We start from the raw sequence: 22,134 nt of genomic DNA, 5'->3' as shown, positions 1-22,134 counted from the left end.
CTTTAGTTAATTATAATAAAGGTGAATTATAATAAATTTAATAACCTTTCATTACATGTAACACACATGTATGTGTACTCATAGTATAGCTATAATTTACATTTTACGAAATTCGGCAGTGATTATTTGTATGACGTCATTATTCGTGACTGGGGGACAATAGAGATGGTCTCCCGGCAGTTTTAGAACCCAGGTCATATTGCTAATAACATACTAGAAGCTTACGCGGATTATCCTGAAAATGACCAATTTAGATTTTTTTTAACTTTAATGTATTTGTATGGGCAAATACCTACATTTTGATGCATAATTTCCACATATTTGGTCCAATTTTATTGATATCAACGTATGGCGTCAGACGTCGTCTTTAATTTTGTAGTACATTGCTTTAACGTCCGACTTTTGGTTTGGTTGTAAAACCCAAATAATTGAATATTTTTTTACATCATTTTGATTCTTTTGTAAATGGCTCTTAAACTGCTGTATATTTTGGTACACACTGTACAAATGAAATATAGCATATTTAACAGGCTTTCATTCAATACCCCACACCAATATGCAATATTCGCAACGAAGCGGGAGTCATTTTGATGACGTCATTCCGCTGAAGTAGATGGCCGGCGCCGCTGTTTCCCGGCAGTTTTGGAGACCCAATACCATGCCCAACAACATACTAAAAGTTGGTAGCGGTTTCCGGATCTGAACTATCTCTTCGACCGTTTCCCATAAGGCATAGTACTAAGTGTCATGTCGCCGCATTTGCAACTTTTACTATGGGACCAAGGTTCCCCGAATCTCGAAATTTTTTTTACCCTTCCATAGAAAATGGACCAGCAACAAATGTATGAAACAGACAAATTTTTTTTCGCGATTTCGGGGTTGGTTCAATAGTAAAAGTTGCTCAGTAAATCCTAAAACATCCCTGGCAACGGGAATGCAGTTACCCTACCCTGTTTAGGAACCCCGGAATTTCGCAACAAAAGTTAAAAGTTAAAAAAGTCATAACTCATTACATGGGGTATTATATTCTGGTAGCTCACGACGTGAGGAACCTAAAAAAATGTTTTGGTCGTCAAGGTTTGGACCATGCTGTATAATAGCTGCTTAATCTGCGCCTACCTACTAACTTTTCATAAATCTTTCATTTAGTGCGAAGTCAAAGACATATGCGAAGTAGAGACCATTTATTATTATTTATATTTAAAGAAGAATATAAAGGATTTTCCTAACAGGACTTTCACCTTCAACGCCAATGAATTTGTACCCCCACGGAATACAACAGCGTGGCAAATTATAACTCTTCATTAAAGCGGCCACACAAAGTGACAAACTTGATACTGAAAGCAAACTGAGCGAGCGCCGGGAAACCTACGGCAAATACCGTCGCGTTTATTCTAATGCCTTCACAAACATGCCGGCGAACGGCTTGCTCTAATTATGCAATTTTTATGCTTTTCATTCTGTGGCATTATACTGTTGATTGGTTTGACATTGACCTTGAATGTAACAGAATTCTATAATTTCGATAGCAGGCTTCTTTCAGAAATAATTAAAAAAATCATAAATTTCCATGATTAGTAAGATTTCTGGGCACCCATACTTACTTTTCGATTAACCAAAGTAGGTCTATGTTTTGGACCAATCATTCAAATCTAATTACATCATGCGGTGTATGAATTTGCTATTTTGACACTTAATCATCTTGATTTCTATCAAGATTAAGTGATAATTGATAAGATGAAGAATTGTCATACTACCGTTACATATAAATAATATAGTTTGTCGTTAAACCCCGGTATCTTGCGTGTTCGATAACAATAAGTGTCGACAGAAACAGACACTTATTATATAACTATCTATTACTTGGTACATTAAAGATGTTATCGAATAGAGTGATCGTTGAAGTGGCCGTGTACCGATATCGGTAACACATGTTCGTGCGATATTTACACGTCCATATCGCGTCGGTACAACGCAAAGGTTGCGCGCGGTGATGGATCGGTCGGCGACTCACAAAGCGTATCGCCGATAGCCGCTATCGCAACCTCTATCGACCTTATCGCCAGTTCCACCGGTAGCGCTCCGCCTAAACCTGAGACCGTAATCCCACCTTGTTCATTATACGCCAATGAGATTGCCAAACCATACAGATTGATGGTTTTAATAAAGTTGTCGAAATTAACGCGATACGCGCGCGATAATCCTCCGCAAACGTTTTGATTGGAAACGTCGGCGTTATTAGAAATTCACGTTAGATATCTATTTGACGTTTGCATAATCGAGTTTATATAATCGTGGGTTTAACTAGAATAAATTAAGTCTATTAAATAGATGTATGTAGACAGTTTTAAGTATTAGGTACGTACAAGTGCTTATTGGATAAGTTTAATAGTAATACGGATATATCTAAATGTGCTGTAATTACTACGATTTAATTTTAGATTGTCACCATCAGATTTAAAATTATAATTTGTAGACACATTGAAGGATATCGTTAATCAAAAGCAGCATGCGAACATGCTTACATTTACTAGCGGCGCGGCCGGCCTCGATTTCTAAATGAACTATTTATTGAGTCTTCAATCAAGATAACTAGGTACAATAAATTTGTAACCCTTAAGCCGATAAGATGTAATAAATAATAAATGATAATAACATATGAAAATAAATTCTAGATTGCAATATAATTGAAGCAGTGGGTTTTCCAACAGTTGATTTATGTTGTAATCTAGAATTATTGCAATTGAAGGACAATTCAGTGTGAAACTTACTAATTACATAATTACATTACTTATAACAATTTTAATTTATATACGCTCTATAAAACCATACGATGAAGTTTTTATTACTGCGTACAACTGGCACATCGCCGTCCCTAAATTGTCGACAACACCTTCCAACAACACCCATCCCACATCCCACAGCGATTGGATGCGAACCGCAACAACTACCACAGAAATACGGATAGGTACCTACATCTGCTTATACCCCCTAGACTAGAAAGAATAAAACCTAAGAAGTTATTTCTGCACTTCTATTTAATCGTTGTATGTTGTGTGATATAGATTTTTTATTATTATTCGGACCACGAATTATAGTACGATTACGAAACCAACTGTACCGGAATGCATATCGCCCCTTTCGTTAGGGAGTGATAGGTTATTACATCAATTCGAGATACGAGGCCGATGGCAATCAGTCCGCGCATGGGTTTAGGCTGGATCCGAGTGTCAATGCGATAAGCCCGCTGTATGTACGTACGTGTAATTATAGAGGTGCTGCGTTGTGTGTTGATAAGTGAGCGTTGCGTCCATGGATGACTGCCATCGGTTTACAAAGTTATACAACTGAACTGCACTCGACATAAACTCTTTGATTACATAATCATTTTCCTGGTTACTGTAAGATTGGAGAAAAGGGTTAGGTACTTCTAGGTAGATAGATCATTAGCAAAACTTGAAATTTATACAAAAAATAAATAATTCATCTAATCCAGATTAATAATTAGCTAATCGCGGCATAACCCGTGTTTTTGTTAAGAATAATTAGTAATTTAAATATCGATACTTGCATAAGTTATAGATTTTATTGCATAATTAAAGCACGTGATGTGCATTGAGCTTAAATTTACGGGCGTCGTAAAAGCATTAGACGCAGTAAGCCACGATTTAACGCCGCTACCGATGATTTTCCTGACCGTTGATAATGTTATTTTTTATTCTGATATTTATTTATTGTTCATATCTTAGAGGGGTTGAACATACTTTTAGGATAGTATAAAGTTTACAACCTAATGCTAAACATTTGTTTATCATTTGTCTATTAATTTGTAAACATTTTATTCGTAAATCCAAATAAAATTTGCAAAAAAATGGAATATGCCCAACCTAATCTCATTAGGGCAAAGCAACAGTTAATTAATCTTAATAAAACGATCAATTTCAGATGAAACATTACCATTAATAATGCAAAGACATTCATGGACATTGTTAACCTAACCTTTAAATAAGCACACCTGTGCTAATTCGGGGCACGAATACTCAAGTGATGTAGCAAAATAGTTTATCGATGTAAAAATATCGATGTTACTGTCAACACATGTTATTCAACATAAAAATGTATTATTATTTTCTCTGGATTTTAAAATAAATGTGACGTTCCACGGGAAAAGGTACCTTATGAGGGTTTCTAGTTTCGGAGATATGAAATGTTTTGTAAAGAGGTGAAAAAATGCTCAATTTTTTTTTATTGTGTGATCTGAAACCTTAATGCGTAACCTTTGTTTACCTGTTTTTATTTTTGTTATAAGTTAGTTATAAGCCTAGTAATGTCGTCTCAGAGTTTAGTAGAAAAGGTACCTTATGGAAAAAAGATTGAAAATTCCCAAAAAAACTAGTCAATACGGGAAAAGAAGTTTGGTAGAGAACTGTATTAGCATTCTGCAAAACTAATTTGATAATTTCAGTTCTGGTTGGGGGGCCTCGCAAATATTATAACCGTACATCGACCGACATCACAAATCCAAGTAGCCTGCTATTATACCAAAGTTACTCTCGTCAAGTCTTTCTTAACTAGAATAATCTTCATTTGGTTTGGTCGCATGCAGTAAATCAGCCATTGGTTTGCTGAAAAATGCCAATACCAGACGCATTACCTTATGGAATATCTGAGGTCATTGAACCTCAATGCCGCTTATCTTCAATAGCAACCGAAATATATTATTGATAAGAAATAGACGATTTAAACCAGGTTAACCCCAAAATATTATTAGTTTATCCTAACTGTTCCATCATCATCATCATGCCTCATCATGTAACTTAATCACAAGGTACCTTTTCATTACATACAAATTATTGGTCTTTTTTAAGATTATTATGACGAAGAACTAATTAAATTTGGGTCAGTTTAATGTAAATTAATATTTTCTATTCATAAAAGATAAACTGTAATATGATTGATATTTTGTAGTGATGTATTATTAGATTTATTTCCATAAGGTACCTTTTCGTAAATGTATGGAGCAAATACTGTTATTGTTATGTAAGTTTAAAGTGGCATAAGGGGTTAAATATAGTATTTAGTTGGGGTTTTAGGATTTATTTCATTTGAATGACAGAATTTCTTTCATATGTGCTCAGAAAAATTGATTGTGTGTCACATTAAAAGTAAAAATATTCAATTTTGTGATTTTATATGAAAAAGTCAGAAAATACATTTTCACCTCTAAATCGGTATTGTTTTTTGCTTAAACTGTCTGTCAGTGTCGTTTTCTAATAGATAAAATTTAAATCTTGAGAGCTCATTGCAATCAATCGTGAAAATGAAATAAAACTTTATTTTCAAGAGATTGGTTAGTATACACATAAATCAGTCGATATCAAAAGTTTCTATTTGCATTACAGAACAAGTCGCAATATTTTTTAAATCTCAGATATATAAGGTATTATTATTTGTAGTCAACTATGTAACTTACTTCAGGAACATAGTTTTTTAGGCGGCTAAACTTAAAACTTCTCTATCGTAAAGTTGCTCATTTCACAACATTATTTTCAAAAAATCATATCTCTGTAACTACGCAACCTAGAAGGTTGATCTTTTGTGTTATCGATAGCTTATCTATTGTAGATTACTGGGGTATGCATAACTCCATACCCGCCATAAGGTACCTTTGACCGTGGGACGTCACAAATACACTAAACAAATTTAAACGTGTATTATTCTTTTTATTTTAAAATTGACGTCATAGTAGGTAAGATTATTTTGACTGAATTTATATCATTATACTTTTATTATCTTAAGAGGCTCAATATAAGACATATAGAACCTCTTTATAGTAATCGAGGATTTTTCAGTGAGCACATGTATAAATATATATCGACATTTTATTTATCAACATGAAATCCCTAGAACGTGCCCCGAGTTAGCATACGTATTTAACGGATTTGTACAAAACCAAGCCTTTTTAAGTTATTACAAGGAGTATTTAATATTGGTATAGGACATTTAAAAACGAGCAACAGAGAAATTAACTAACTGCCTGAGAAATTGACTTCTTCTTCTTCTTCCCAGACCTTATCCCATTTACTTGGGGTCAGCCTTCCCTGTCCTCTTCTTCCATTCTGCACGATTTAGTGCCAAAAAATAATAATGTGATGCACTTCTTGTTCGCAGACTCGCGGCCGCTGACAGAAGCGACGATCAAAACGGAGTCGACGACCCCGGGCGTGGGCGGCGACGACGGCTTGGACGACAAGGGCGACAAGAAGAACAAGCGGCAGCGGCGCCAGCGCACGCACTTCACCAGCCAGCAGCTGCAGGAGCTCGAAGCCACGTTCGCGAGGAACCGGTACCCCGACATGTCCACGAGGGAGGAGATCGCCATGTGGACCAACCTCACGGAGGCGAGAGTTAGGGTGAGTCGACTGTTTTGTTCTTTAGGCGCTTAGCACAATGTATACGATTCGTACGTCGCTCCGATGTTTGAACGAGACAACGCTATGCACGTATTATAGCGACATCCCGCTCGCACTTCGTTCCGATGTGTCTATTGTGCTAACCGCCTTATTTAAATAAGTAGTGGTATTGGTTAGCATAGAGCAATTTTGTCTTAAAGTGACAAAACTTCCGGCACGGTAACTGCACAATCAACTCTAAAATCCATGTTACAAAAGTTGTAAAAGTGACAAGGTACTTATAATATGTTTGATGATTTTGAACGCAGTTAATAATCAGGTATTCAATAGGTAAATATTGTTATATTGGTGGTAAACACCCGAACGAGAAAAAGTTAGTACTATACATCATTCACGTTAAATAAAAAAAAACTTTAAATAGATGCAATTTATAATATAACTATAAAATTTGGCAAATTATAACAAGGGCAAATAACTACATAGGTACTAAACTAACACAACCATTTAATCATAAGTACTGAAAGGGTAATGTAGAGTAATTTATAGATCGGATCACCGTAACTGTCCATATAGCCAAAATTAATGAGAAATCTTAAATATAGAAGTGACTTTTTGTCCCAGTGCGGAGGTGCAGTGCGCGCGAGTGTTTAGACTAATCGGCGCATCCGTTGCTCGGTATTTTTGTGCCTCCGACGGAACATGGAATCCCTTAATCCCTGAGCATTTGAACCGTCTATTTCGGTCTTCTCATAATCCCCGGCTTAAGACTGATCGCACCCACACTCACTGTCAATAGTTCCGAAGGCCTGTTACAGATTCTGCGGTTAGAACTGTTCTATTTACAATGTTTTCTGGGATTCACGGAATACTTGACGGTTTCTTCGGTATGTCGAGGTTTAGCGCGACTTAATCCTAAAACGTTTGCTTTCGGTGAATCTCTACACAGGAACAGATCGTAAAACAAAAGACGGACGACTCTATCTGGACCATTGGTTACGAAAAACATTAATGAATAACGTGTTCGCAGATGAGATTTTACGGGTCAGGGCCATAAAATCAATTTTATACGAATCTAAATAAAATAGAGGTATCTACATACTACAGATTTTTTCTACCTTTTTTAAGTTTTCTCAACTAAAGAATTGCTTTGCAATTTATCGTCGTTTTCCTGTCATACATAAGTATATAAAACCCATTACACGTAACATATTTAAAACCAAGTCCTCCACAAAATGGTGTAAATCGATACTTTCCAGTCCAGACTTACACTTCAAGTAGATATTAATTTCGAGTGCAATCGACCGCGTGTGTTCTTCAAAACATTGCGATCGGAATGTATGCAGGGCTGTCAGAACATTTGAAATAATATCAAGAATGGAATTTCATACTATATTTTATACCATCGTGATGTATCGTGTAGACAATAAATGAGCGGAAATGTCTTGAATATTGCTCATGAAACTCATGAAATAGTGTTGTTTACTAGTGTCCGACCGAAACATGTTTTTTTGCCGAAACCGAAACCGAAGGTTCGGCATTGGCCCCAGTTTCGGCCGAAACCGAAACCGAACCTTTTGTAGACTTGTTAAAATCGTTGAAAATATGTCATAAAACCGCTTTTTAGAGGAGAGGCCAATTCGTAGATACTACCTTATTCACGATTTTCGTAGGACCGAAAAGGTTTATACCGACAAGCGGTATTGTTGGAATCAGCATGGTCTACTGATTATCAAAATACATGTTGTCGCTTCTTAAAGTGGTGGAATGAGTTTTTATGACGTCATAAAGTCGGCAGTACTAAGTTTTAACCTTTTTTCTTTTAAACATACCATGTGGGGTACCAAATAAAACGGCTTTGTAAGATTACAATATGTAACATACTATAACATTTTCACTACTTGATCTAACAAACTAGAAGAAAACGTTCTAAAAATACACAATGAAGAGTTGATTTTGAACTGCTCTACGTTGAAAACTACTGAATGGATTATTCTAAAATACATACCAAGTGATTGTGAATATCCTCTATATAATGTTCAAAAATAATTAGACAGAAATATTAAAAAATAAGAGAAATAGGTACATCAATTTGAATAACAGTATAATTTTCTGTTATGGGAAACTTGTAAAATACATCATCATCAATCTTTCACTGAAAATATACCATGTGATGTATTAAATGAAAAATGAAACCGATTTATGAGTAAATTACAAAATATATAACATACTTCATTTCCAGTATTTGGGCGTTTAAATATATTTGTAATCTACTGACAAAACCAAAACCCTTTCTTTTCAGACCCCACGTGGTACGTTTTCAGTAAAAAAAATAGTATTTAGTAGTCTACTGTAACAGAAATTTATACTGTTATTCAACTTGATGTACTTTTCTTATTTTTGGATATACATATTTGTTTAATTATTTTTAGACATAGTATAGAAAATATTCACAGTCGTTTTGTATAAAATTTGTACTAATCCATTCAGCCATTTTCAATTTAGAGCAGTTCAAATTCAACTCTGGATTGTCAATTTTTTTAAAGTTTTCTAATAATTTGTTAGACCAAGTGGTGAACATGTTAGACTATGATATATTTGTAATCTACTCACAAAGCCACATCCATTTCGATAATCAGTAGATCATGCTGATTCCAATCCAACAATAACACTTGTCGGTATAAACCTTTTTAGTCCTACGAAAGTTGTTATTCTTCAACTTGGTCACTGCACTATTTATACACATTAAGACTGCGTCAACCGTCCAGTGGCGCCTTGATTAGGGGAATTGCGTTTTCTAATAAACCAAACATAAATCAAATCAGTAGGTGTATTAATATTGTTATCCTACTTGTTCCCCAACTTTTGATCTTTGTCACATGTTTAGTTTCATAGTACCTACGAAGTACGATTTCGTAAGTTTCGGCCCGGCCGAAAGGTTCGGCCGTTTTTTGGCCGAAACCGAAACTACGGCCGAAACATGATTTTTTGGCCGAAACTGGCCGAAACTGAAACCGAAACCGAACCTTCGGTCGGACACTATTGTTTACACGAAGTAAAAATAGTCTCATTCATCTCGACTGTTGAACTTATTGTATTGGTTAATGTTTTCAAGAATTGTATTGCTGAAAAACTTTAATAAGAATATTTTTTATAAGTAATTATGTATTTATTCTCACTTCCTAACATAAGCGATGTTTGACGGTGAATCCTGTTTTCTCTCTCTAAGGCGCACCACATGTCAAATGAAATTGGTTATTAGAATTCTGATCATTTCAACTCGCCCATTCTATTTAGATTATTCCTTTCAAAACACGATTTTCGGACTTTTCAGATTGCACGCATTATTTAAAGTATTAAAGTCAATTTGCAATAAAATTGAAAATAAATGGATAGTTTTTTGACAACCCTAATCCCTGGCGGGCTTAGCGCTGCTCGCCCAATAAATCGTGCGCTCGCGCCGACAAATCGACCGACATTATTTTTGTTCTCATTAGGGTCATTGCCTGCTTATGACTCAATTAGCCGTAAAATATGAATTAACTAAACGCTTGTTGTAAAACGGTCGGGTGCAAATTGGGTGTGAACATGATTTTATGATCGGTATGAGAATAAACTAACTGGGAGGTCGTGATAACATTACGTGAGTATATTTTAAAACTGAAGCGTGTAGGTAACTTAACAGTCATAGCAAATTTTCAATATTGGCAGCGATTGGGCAAGTTTTACCACAGGGCATCAATCGAGGGCAACAAATCAATGCAGTCGATTTCCGAATGAGTAACCGCTTCAAAAATTGAAAAATTTAATTCGGCCTGAAATTGTATGATTAGGTTACCGAGCGACAACAGGACTGTCAGATGCGACGGTGTATATTTTTATTAGGTACCATGTATCATGAAAGAGTTTATGGTTAGTACCATAAAGTTCTGAATTGGTCAGTTTTTTATTTTCTTTTGTAGGTAATATAAAAACATTTGTTTTAATATTAAACACATTTGAAATGGTTAAAAAATGTTGGATAATTATATATATAAATATATTCTGAAATTTTGTAAAAAATAAATATTTTTAACATGGATGTTTAACGTATAAAGGAAAATGTAAATATAACTCTTAGATTTGTCATAAAATCCGAAAGCATCTATTACTAAATTGATACACACACATTTACATAATTTTTTTGTCCTCTGTCCTTGTTAGTTTTCGAGGAATTCGCAATAGACATCGTCGGCAATCGGCCGTGAAACAGTTCGCGACGTCTCATCTGAGCGACACATTTCATCTGGGAGACACGACTCATTGAACCACGCTATTGACGTTTGGGAAGGGAATTAACCCATCGATCTGCCGTGAGCAGTGAACATAGTTTCGATACTTAATTTAGTTAGGAATACAAACTGATGAAAATGAATTTTATATGTATTGTAGCTTATTATTTTTTGTAGTTAACTGAACTTGATAAACTGAAGATATTAAAATAAACATAGCCTAATAGAACATATCTCCAAACCTACCGTTAATTTTTCCGATACTGTTGACAGCAGTTCACAGCACCCGTAATTTTGTGACATAAAGGACAATTACACATTGAGATGTGATTGATGAGAACGAGTAGCGGCCCGATTCGAAATTTAAGATACGTCAGTTAATATATAGATCTAGAAACGATATGGATTAGATATGACAGTGTCAAATGTGACGTTTCTTTAAACACTAACGTCACTTTTGACACACATATGACGTATCTTAAAGTTCGAATCGGACAGCAGGTATATTACAATTATTACTCGCACTAGCAACAATGTATGAAGTTCAGATAAGAAGTGAAGATTAAAAACCTATGTACAGGGTGGTCAAAAAATAAGTGCATTCCCATTGCCACGGAGGTTTTGGGATACTGAGCAACTTTTACTATGGGACCAACCCCGAAATCACGAAAAAAAATTGGCTGTTTCATACATTTTGACTGGTTCATTTTCTATGGGAGCGTAATTTTTTTTTTCGCGATTACAGGGTTGGTCCCATAGTAAAAGTTGCTCAGTATACTCCCAAACCTCCCTGGCAACGGGAATGCATTTATTTTTTGACCACCATGTATATTTTACATCCAAATATAGTCGTCCAGTGAATTTTAGTTATTCTGTTTTACATTTGAACAAGTTGTAGCACGACTGATTTAATATACTACCTACTCGTACCAGTTTGCAATCAGAATTCATGCCATTCATTCATTTGGTAGATGTACCCAAAAAGAATAACTGCTAAACTGTTTGCATACAACGCAGACAGTGTTAAAACAAACAAAAAATGAAACGTGAAACCCTGAAACGTTTTCAGGTAAAATAAATAATGCTTCGTGCCACACCGGCTGTCAGCGGCATTGCACACGGCTTTTATCTATAAACGAGTTCACAAATGTGTAACAGTGTAAGGACTCGCGTTTTGTACGAACGTGGGTTAACTGTTTAACCAACAGGGGGCCAACCAGATACCTTCATAATTTATTTTTGATTTTGTATCTTATAGTTGAACTACCAGTTTGACTAACGGAAACTGAGGTCAAATACTCGCAATACTAAGTGACCTAAGCACTCCGTCGTCAAATGCAACACAGTGTTTGGTAGGTACTCTTTCAATCATCTACACAGTGTTTTATATCTTAAATATCTGGGAGACCGAGCTTTGCTCGGAAAACATGCAAAAACTCAAAAATGTGCGTTTTCCCAGAGATAGACCTAGCTAGATCGATTTATCGCCCCCGAAAACCTCCGTATCTATAGTAAATTTCATCGAAATCGTTAGAGCCGTTTCCGAGATCCCCGAAATATATAAACAAACAAGAATTGCTCATTTAAAGGTATTAGATAGATAAAATACCGTCAATTTGTTCATAAAACTACAAGATGAGTTAAACATTTAAGAAAATTAGAACTTTGAAAGAAAACGTGTAGAGTTTTACAAAATGTTAGCAATCGTAATGACGCATGGGTAAATATGGGAAACGTAGCAAGTGTGGGAAATAGGTAAGTTGAATTTGGATAAAGTGGAATTGATGTTGCACCGATTTCGACAAAATATCCTAGCGAGCACAGGATCGTCGTTATCACTGCGACCCAGTATGTATAGCTAGTAATGGGTCGTAGGCCTAGCCTATATACCAACTACTAAGCTAACTAACGACGGGTTCCCATATCCGTTCCATACCAAGTGACAACATGACACTGTTGCATGTTCAATAGTATGGAGAGTTGGTCTGCTGGTGCTACGAAGTGTGCGCCACGTCGTAAGCCAGTGGCCGTGACAGGGCTGCAGCGCCGCGGGGTGCATTTAATATCTGCACCGTAGGGTTGTCGCTAATCCAGTCCGAACATAAATCACACCATTTTCCGGTTCTGGCTTGGCCAAATGTCAAAGATTTTGAGTGGAGTTAACTGGAATATCAGTTTTGAGGTAGGAAGAATAGGGTAACAAGTGAAAGATTTTTTTCCTGAAGTAGGTATTGCAGTAAGTTATTAAAACTCTTTTGTCATTGACAGATGGTTTTCATCAATTTTTTAACACAATAGTACCAATTAATGTTGATTTTTAAAACACACCACTCAATCGTATGTTATATTGATTGATATTAAGATATGAGAACACAGTAAAAACTTAAACTCTTTTAATCCGAGAATAGTATAGAATAACACATTAATATAATTGATAATACATATTATAAGTAACTGTAACAATTAATTTATAATCGCAATCTGAAGGTGTGTTGTAAGGTATTTGAAATTTTCGTTCCATTATTCTTTACTCTGTAACTTTTTGTTCTATAAATACGTGATTCAATATCCCTAATACTTGTAAAGTTTACGAACAATTCGGACTCGGAAGCCAAAACTTGACCGTAAATTTACGTCTGACTTCTTTATTACAATGAGACAACCCTATATTCGGCGAGAGTCAATTCCAAGTTTATATCCTCTATCCATTTATATGAGCGCGTGTTTATTTGACTTTGGAATAGTGATTTATCCTGTGCTATTATTGTAAGATGAAGTTTATATTCTACAACATAAGGTTGATTATTGTTTGGTTCAGAACAGAGGGTAAGCGTTCTGTTAGAGCGTTATTTGATTGATGACACTAATAAAACTGTGATTCCAGTTTAATTTAAAATTTAAGGCAATTTGGTCGCAGTCTGACCGTGTAATGACTATAGAAGCAAATTCATCAGGCCGTGGTTAATCTGCGGACGTTGATTTGACAAGATTTTCTATTTAGATGAACAATTCATCATCGTTTAGAAAAACGTTGCCAAAGATTGTTCTTACCGGAGGGGAGTTTTTGTTGATATCCGAGCATGACTTGAGAGTCTTGAGACTACATAATACCTACTAAGAATAAGTTGTTCATAATGTTAACACAAATCAGTTGAAAGTGAATTCAAAATAAAGGTAATAATCACAACAAGATATTTAAAAACTTTAACCTGGCTGTCCAGTCCTCGCGTTTTGTAAGTATTCAATTATTTCGTAAGTAGTCTATTAACTAAAAATGACACCTAGGCCATAAAAACGACTCGATTGACACCCACTTAATCAAAATTAGCTTAGTAGTTTTGACGCTATGATGAAGTACACGTAAATAGTATACAGACATTGACTACTAAAATCGTAACCCCTCTCATAGCCGGGTAAAAAATGGTTTAAAAGTAATAGTTAAAAATATTTTAGATGGTTCGATGAAATATTTAAGTTCGGTTTTTGCTTTTTGTTTTTTTTTCTAAGTACCTAAACAGCGCATTGAATAAATGTGGTTGGTACAAGAAACATTAATATCGATTTCGGGAGCATTAAAAATTGTCCCTCCTTGCGGCCGGGTAGGGTACGGTCACCAACGTGCAATAATATATTTAAAGGATTAGCAGGGACGCAATATTGCGACCCTCTGCCCTGCCTCCGCCTATTCAAATAATGGAAATTATTTCCACATATGTGCACCTAAATAAATATCATTCTGTTGTCATTATTGAGCACCCCAAAGTTCCTGTGGAGTTATTTTCACCCGTTTGTTCGCGGTTTCAATGGGAAACGGCGCGGTTTGTGTGAATTGGTAATTAATGTGCTATTGTAGGTTATCCTTTCACATTTTAATATTGATTTAATATTACCGATAAGGCTCTTGTTTTTAGTATATTTTTTGGTTTATTTGATAGCAATTGAAAAAGAAACATTCTTCTTTCACTGATACTAGTTTGAGTTGAGTCGAATGGGCCAGAGGTCTCGACTCAACCATGGGAACCACGAATAATGTGCCGAACGATCGTTTTCCACTTTTTTCCAACGAACTAGGGGCCCGATTCGGATTTTGAAATAGACATTTACTAGATATCTTTTAGACGTCACCAAGATACGATAACGATATGTTTAAGATCTAACCTATCAAATTTGACATTTATGCGATTCTGGAGATACTCCTGAACGATTTCCACAAGATATGACTTAGAGATCCAATTCACATCTAACACTATCTGACGTAAAAGTCACACTGGTTGCCCGAATTGAGCTGCAAAAGAGAACTAGTAGAAATCTAAACTATAACGTATCTAGAATGGATCTAGTACGTGTCGTCTCTTGTGAATATCTTGAAGTTCGAATACGGCAGTAGCTTTTTTCGGTCTGCGGTAGTGTGTACTTTCGTCTTCCTCAGACTTTTTACTAGTGGTATTGCGGTGGTTATTATTGGTGTATGGACAGGAACAATATTGCTAAGCTCAGATTTCACACACAATCATAATGATTTTGTTTATATTTACATTTTTTACGAGTCCACTCGTACTTACCACCAGTTCGCAGGCTCCCCTAGGGTTCGGGCCATCACGCCCCAGTTTGACGAACAACGGATTAAGGAGTAGGCACTTTGTAATTAAACCGTGTGGAACCCGAATACTAAATGCATTACATTATTATTATTATGACAACGGTCTGCGGCGGTTCAATCACCAATTTCATAATGAGTCAACCAAGATAAATACGGTAGACATACATATAGTTTTAAAGAATCTAAGAAATAGTCGTTACAGCACTATTTATTGACCCACGATTTTATCATAATATTTTCAACAAAATAAAAGTATATACTGCATTCGCCTGATAATACTTACGGGTCTACAATTACCTATGCATTTCAGTTACACCATTACGATATCCTTCTGTTATTTAAAGGAAATCACTATAAAATTAATCCATTAGTTACTTGGGCAAAGCAAAATAATTTTATGAACTTGGCAGACTTTTATAACGTATATAATAGATTAAATATCACATTGGATCTTACGTGGGAAGATCTTTTAAGAATAACAGCACATAAATTCTGAGTTACCTACCACACATGCGTTCATGCGAATTTGTGAAATTTATGTTTTGAAAAACAAACGATTGTATATGGGGTGGAAACGAGCGTTCATGTTCACTTAACCGAGGAGGAGGGTATTATTTACCGTTTCGGCTGGGTGCGCCCGCCACTGAGTGAGACAAATACCTCTGGCGGGACGATATTTATTGCTCGAGCTTGGATTGCACGATTTATCGGCGAGGAACCGATCGATAGCTGGGCGTGAGCGAGTAATCGCCACTTACGGCGACTTATCACCTCGCCCGTCGCTGCACTGTATCGCCGTCCTGACAACCCTGACAGATGTGCAGCCGAAGTTAAGGCCTCGGTGCCCATCCATCTCAATCCTTCGCGAATTGCATTTCCTACATGCTATCAGTGTCGCGCGGTGAGCTAGGAGTAGGAAGGCGGTGATATTTCACCGCCCTATATGTTTAACTTTTAACGGAATTCACTGCTGCAGATTTATAACACTGCCGGAGCTACAGAAGGTCTGCAAATCGGCTCTGTCCAATTGCTTAGTTCTAAAAGAGATCCATTTACTTATGTATAGATCATTTATATAAGGAGACAGCAGACAAAATAAAAGTAAAAGCTTGATAGAAATATTGAGGTAGGTACAAGTTTCTGTAGAGATTTGTAGTAAGATTTCAGCAGTTTTTGTTATTGTGTAGCAATGAATAATAGCGGGCCGTCGGCGCTGACGGAAGGCCCATAAATCAGCAGCTATCTGCAAAGTGGCCGCGCATCGATCCTGCCCGTCTGACGCGTACTTTAATCTTATATATATTACCTCTACTAATGTTCCGAAATACAAATACTCCAACTTCAGTATAAGTACCTATTTATTTAGAAGCTTTTATGTTATTATTTTTTTTTGTAAAATCTCAAATCTTGCAAGTAAAATTTGACCCATTTCCCGACATCCGATGAAGCTAAAAATTTGTATACATATGTACATAAAGCAGGTGACAATGCAATATTAAGGTACCATCGTCCTGGTCTGATAATGGAGACAGGAGGTGGTCATGGGAACTCTGTGATAAAACAACGCAAACTATATAATTGTGTTTGGGGTTGTTAGAATTGTCTACTCATCTAGACTAATACTCATCGTAAAGAAAAGAAAAGTACAGTCAGTGATAAAAGCTTTTACTAAAACTGAAGTTTTTGCCAAAAACTTAACTTGTATACTTTGAAATCTAAAATCTAAATCTTAGGATATCTTAAACGAAAGTGAAGGTTTAAACGGAAATGAAGCTACATGCTGGAATCTAGGGATTACCTGAGGGCTGCGCTGCAGCCGGGCTTCCTTTTCGCGGGCCGAATTAAGTATACGGAATTCGACACTTTTCGCGGGCCAAAGTGGCAGGCTGAATCCGGCCGTGAGTTGGAGGCCGCTAGCCTACACAAATTGCAGGGAGTCCTCGGTAATAAAAAATTAGCAGTTTTAAATCACGTTGTGTATCATTTAAGATGAGATCAGCAACCCTCCAGTTTGAGAGCCATCTATCGTTATGTATCGATGACTGATGTAATATAGGAAAAGGGACCGTAAAGCGTCCGAAAGTAGTACCTACAGTATATTATTAACATACTAAACATAATTAAAAATTAAAAAAGCACGACTGCTAAAAAGCGAACTAAAAATACATAAATAATTTTTAGTAGTGTTAGTCATCTTAATGAATATTAATTAGAATATGAGTGTTTAGCGAAGGTTATAAACAGGAAACGCAAAAGTTTAATGCTCATTTAGGATCGTGACTGTACCTGTGTATTTTATTTCAATTGCAGTCGGGGACCTTGATGTATTGACATTTTCCCATTTAAAAGGTCCCCGACTGCAAGTGAAATAAAATGCACAGGTACAGTCACGATCTTAAATGAGCATTAAACTTTTGCGTTTGCTGTTTATAACCTTCGCTAAACACTCGTGTTTTTTTTAATTTTTAATTAATTAATTTTATTTTATACTTTTTACATTTTAAACCAACCATATTTTTGCACAGCGCGCCACGTCCGCGCGACACTTTTAGTATGAGTAAGTCCAAGGCGCCTGGTTTTGGACCGCATGCAGCGCGCCACGTACTTACGTCGACGCTCGACTCTTTTAGTATGAGGCGCCCGGTATTGGTAAGCGTACAACGTGTCACGTACGTCGGGCTACGCCCGGCTCTTTTAGTATGAGGGCGCCTTCGGCGCCTGGCTTCGGAACGCGTACAGCGCGCCACGTACGTCGGGCTACGCCTGACGACTTGAGTATGAGGGCGCCGAAGGCGCCCGGCTTTGGTAAGCGTATAGCGTGTCACGTACGTCGGGCTACGCCCTACTCTTTTAGTATGAGGGCGCCTTCGGCGCCCGGTTTTGGGACGCGTACAGCGCGCCACGTACGTCGGGCTACCTACGCCCGACTCTTTTAGTATGAGGGCGCCGAAGGCGCCCGGCTTCGGAACGCGTACAGCGCGCACGCTTAGAGTATGAGGGCTTGATCCAGATAATACCGAGCTGACTTTGCATGGCATTCGCTAAGACAAAGTGTGAAAATATCATCATCATAAATGTTAAAATTCAACATACGGTTATAATGATACTTTCACCAGTGTTGGCCGAAAGTTAATCCAAATTGAAAATGCTGGCCATTAACCATTATAAATTGAACCGTAATCTGTAATCGTCCGTTACGGTTTAAGGTTCAATTTATAATGGTTAATGGCCAACATTTTCAATTCGCATTAACTTTCGGCCAACACTGACTTTCACAATTTGTTCTGCCAAAGTCGGTGCAGAGTTAGCTTAGGCGGACTCTGCATCGTATCGATTAATAAATAGAAGTTATATTTTAAACTTTTCTATTCCATTAGCGTAATTAAGATCATCTTTTAAAAACTATGAGTAGTATGTACCTAATATAATATATTTTTTTATGATCAGCCGTCAAACCCCTTCCTTTTATTTTAATAAGTATCCCATTCAATAATATATTTGGTTTTATGAGATTAGCTTCTCTTAACATATGTTGTCAATTCTTACTTTCTCAAAATCAAACTTATACCCACATGATGCATATGTATTATCAATCGGCTTTAAAAGCCCTTCATTTTGATACCCTACTCGATAGGTTTGCACGATATTTTTTTCTAAAGGTTGCGTATTATGGCGTATTAAGTCCGCCAAATTGTTTTTATAATGACGTCACATAGCCTATGTCAGCCGGGATAACGTAAGGATTCTAATGATGTATCATACGTCTAAATCGGTTAAGGCTATCAGAAGTTACGTTGGAATAAAGAAACTCACATACATACAAACATGAACGCTGAAAACAATACACTCTTTTTTTTCGGCAGTCGTGTAAACACTCTTTTTTTTCGGCAGTCGTGTAAAAATAAACCTAGCAAGAATAATGTTATGAAATGCATAGTAAAACCTTAAACCTCATTAGAACAATAGGTACGAAGTTTTAAATCAGAATCAGGATTCGCGCGGCGTTGCGTAGCTATTAACTTTACTCATTACAAAGTTGACGTCGCGTTATTCCGCGATTCCGGCCACGTCCTAACCGCCGCTCTAATTGCGGCCGGAATGAAGACGGACGAGCGGGGCGATCGGACGCGACGCGGGTGCGATAAATGAGCCCCGCGATCGATGTTGTTTAGGTTGTACTTAGCCCGAGGTAAGATTAATTATTGGGCTCTGTTATTGTTTGACCGGATTTTTACTCTTCATGTTCCTAATTATCTGTGGTGACTGAAGAGTTTTTGATAATCAATGACTCGCCAGTTTTATACCGTTGTCGTCAAGCTCACCATACTTGTTAACCTATCGAATGAGATGATGCCTTTACTGATACTGGTTAGCGATATGTAATCATACTACATACCTATATGAGGCCTGGGCGTTAGTGAGATGACGATTCACTCATTGCTGGTGTCCTACTTTATTACCTGCATATAAAATGAATTTCACCTGATTATCCACCTGGTTTCTTGAACCTCATAGTCGCCTCCAAACCTCCCCTTATAGCGACCCCATTCCTCACACTAAGTTTACCATAAGTTCATATTAGCCATCAACAATTCCCTCGGATCACTGTTCACTCTGAATACTGATATACGTTAGTCACAATTTACATGAGGCACATCATTAATCTAATAACACCATAAGAAAGCCGTTGAATTGATCCCCAAAGCAAAATTCTCCCTCCGTATCTGTTCGCACATAACCTCCCTTTCTTACTATCGTTCGGCGTCTACCCTCTTGTCTTGTCCTAAAAAATCACAATAACCTAGAAGCGGTTATTTAACTTAAACATGACTGCGAGCGCCATCTACTCCATGACGCTGGCAACTATTAGCCGGTTCGCATGTTCGCGACACTCCCGCCCCGCAGGAAAAAGCTACTCTTTTAATTGAAATTAGATGTCCATAGGCAAACATGTAAATAAATTAACAATTAGATGATAAGAACACTAATGTGAATAATAATGTATTTGAGCTGTTCATCCTCTGAATGCCTCTCTCGGCTTTGGCGCTGTGAATCGGCATGACCTGAGATTTCGTACCATTTCTGATGATGTCGTAGAAATTGTGCTGTGGCACACCGTTTCTGAGACTGATCTGATTGTTCATCTGTATTTGTGCTGAGCTGATAAAGAACAGGATCCTGAGACTGGTCTGAGCATTCATCAATGTTTGTGCTGAGCTGATTAATAATTTGATCCTGAGATTGGTCTGAGCATTCATCAAGGTTTGTGCTGAGTTGATTAATAATATGATCTTGGGACTGATCTGAGCATTCATTGATATCTGTGCTAAACTAACTGATCTCTGATTTGAGAATGAAAGCAGTATCCTGAGATTGGTGCGAGCGACTGAGCGTTTATCGGTGTCTGAGCTGAGCTGAGTAGGATCACGGCTGCGATTTGTCATCTCTGGTCCGTTACTTATCTCTCTATCTAACCTATATCTATGTCCTATGTCTATGTGTATTTCCCACAATCTCGCGAGTTCGGTTCCAAATTGCTCCGAGCAGTCCTTAGTTACAACGTGGCAACACCGATTTGATATCGAACATCGGTGTTGTTAGACAGTGAGAACTCAATTCTCGCTATATTTTATCTATGACTACCATCTGTGATGTTCTGATGTTTTATGCTGCTTTGCTCTTATGATATCGTTAATAACTTGTTTCACTACTTCAAGGGTCAGAACTTCTACTACAGCAGACGTATACATGATGACCAGCATAATTTGCGTAATTAAACAACTGTAACTTTATTAAACACCGCGGCGACCGCGCGATCGAACCATAGTTATTACACAGACAAAAGCGACCGTCTTATCCGAACGTGACGTGTATATGTAACCTAAGTTCCCACTTCTCTTCACTTATTACTACTGGCAGTAATCTACTATGTGAAGTATTTTAATATACTTGCTTATTCATTAAACCTACTGCTGACATATCCATCTCTTCGTGTATCTACTTCATGTCCGGCAGCCCTCCCCAGCCAAGGAAGAATTACGCTATTCTCATTTAATCACAAATCAACATGTAAAAGAAAGAACGTATCTACAACTCAAGAGAACCACATTATTTTTTATTTTCTTAAGCTAAGCTAAGGATATTTAACAGACTTGTCAAATCAGGCACTTATTTCGAGTCAAGTCGCCTTTTCTTGTAGTTCATTCTGATTTATTAAATAGATATTGTGCCAAAAATTACTGCAGTTTTTATTTTTCTAATCATTTTCTGATGCTGGTGTGAAATAATCTAGTTTAAAAAGATTGGGACAGTCGTGTCAGCCTCTCTATTAGGTATGAAAGCCATCAATGCATTTAACCTGAGCTACACTCAAATAATATAAACTGAGCACTTTATTTTCATCTTGGTTAGTTACAAAACCTGTCAACAACTATTTTTTACTGCGTTACATTTACGTTACCGTGGACCTAAATATACCTAACCTAACCTATATATATATATCATGCTAAGGATCGTAGAAACATCATAGCAAACTGTACCTACCGAGGTACCGATTCATTACGACTTTACATGACTATTCTTTAATTAATGTAACCGATCAGATCTTCAAGTGTAATAATCGCCCGCTTCCCGTACTACGGTATTTTCACTGCTGTGTCTATCAAATTGACCCACTAAGTTTCCTTTATTCACGAATTTTCACTTCACAGCTTTGATAACCATGAGAGACATTGAAGGGTACTCACTCAGTACTCTCAGTAGCAAATACTCAATGTGTGGCAATTAATAGAGAATACAGTGGGCACGGCGTCTGTATACTCTTTAAAGGCTTTCGCAAAGACTTTTGATTTCC

The 22,134-nt window shown here is 36.9% G+C and overlaps 1 protein-coding gene across 2 annotated transcripts in view; it reads left to right on the top strand.

Moving 5' to 3' along the window:
- LOC134791874 (pituitary homeobox homolog Ptx1) overlaps positions 1-22,134 on the top strand; it is a 66,517-nt gene that overhangs the window by 36,662 nt on the left and 7,721 nt on the right. For both annotated transcript variants that reach the window (XM_063763006.1, XM_063763000.1), the window contains one exon: positions 6,172-6,413. In XM_063763006.1, coding sequence (XP_063619076.1) covers positions 6,172-6,413 — 242 coding nt within the window. The remainder of the gene's footprint in view (positions 1-6,171; positions 6,414-22,134) is intronic.

Source organism: Cydia splendana, chromosome 1, assembly GCF_910591565.1.
Source record: "Cydia splendana chromosome 1, ilCydSple1.2, whole genome shotgun sequence".
Classification (NCBI taxonomy): Eukaryota; Metazoa; Arthropoda; class Insecta; order Lepidoptera; family Tortricidae; genus Cydia; species Cydia splendana.
The sequence above is the reverse complement of the archived record's forward strand: the minus strand, read 5'-3'. Positions and strand labels throughout refer to the sequence as shown.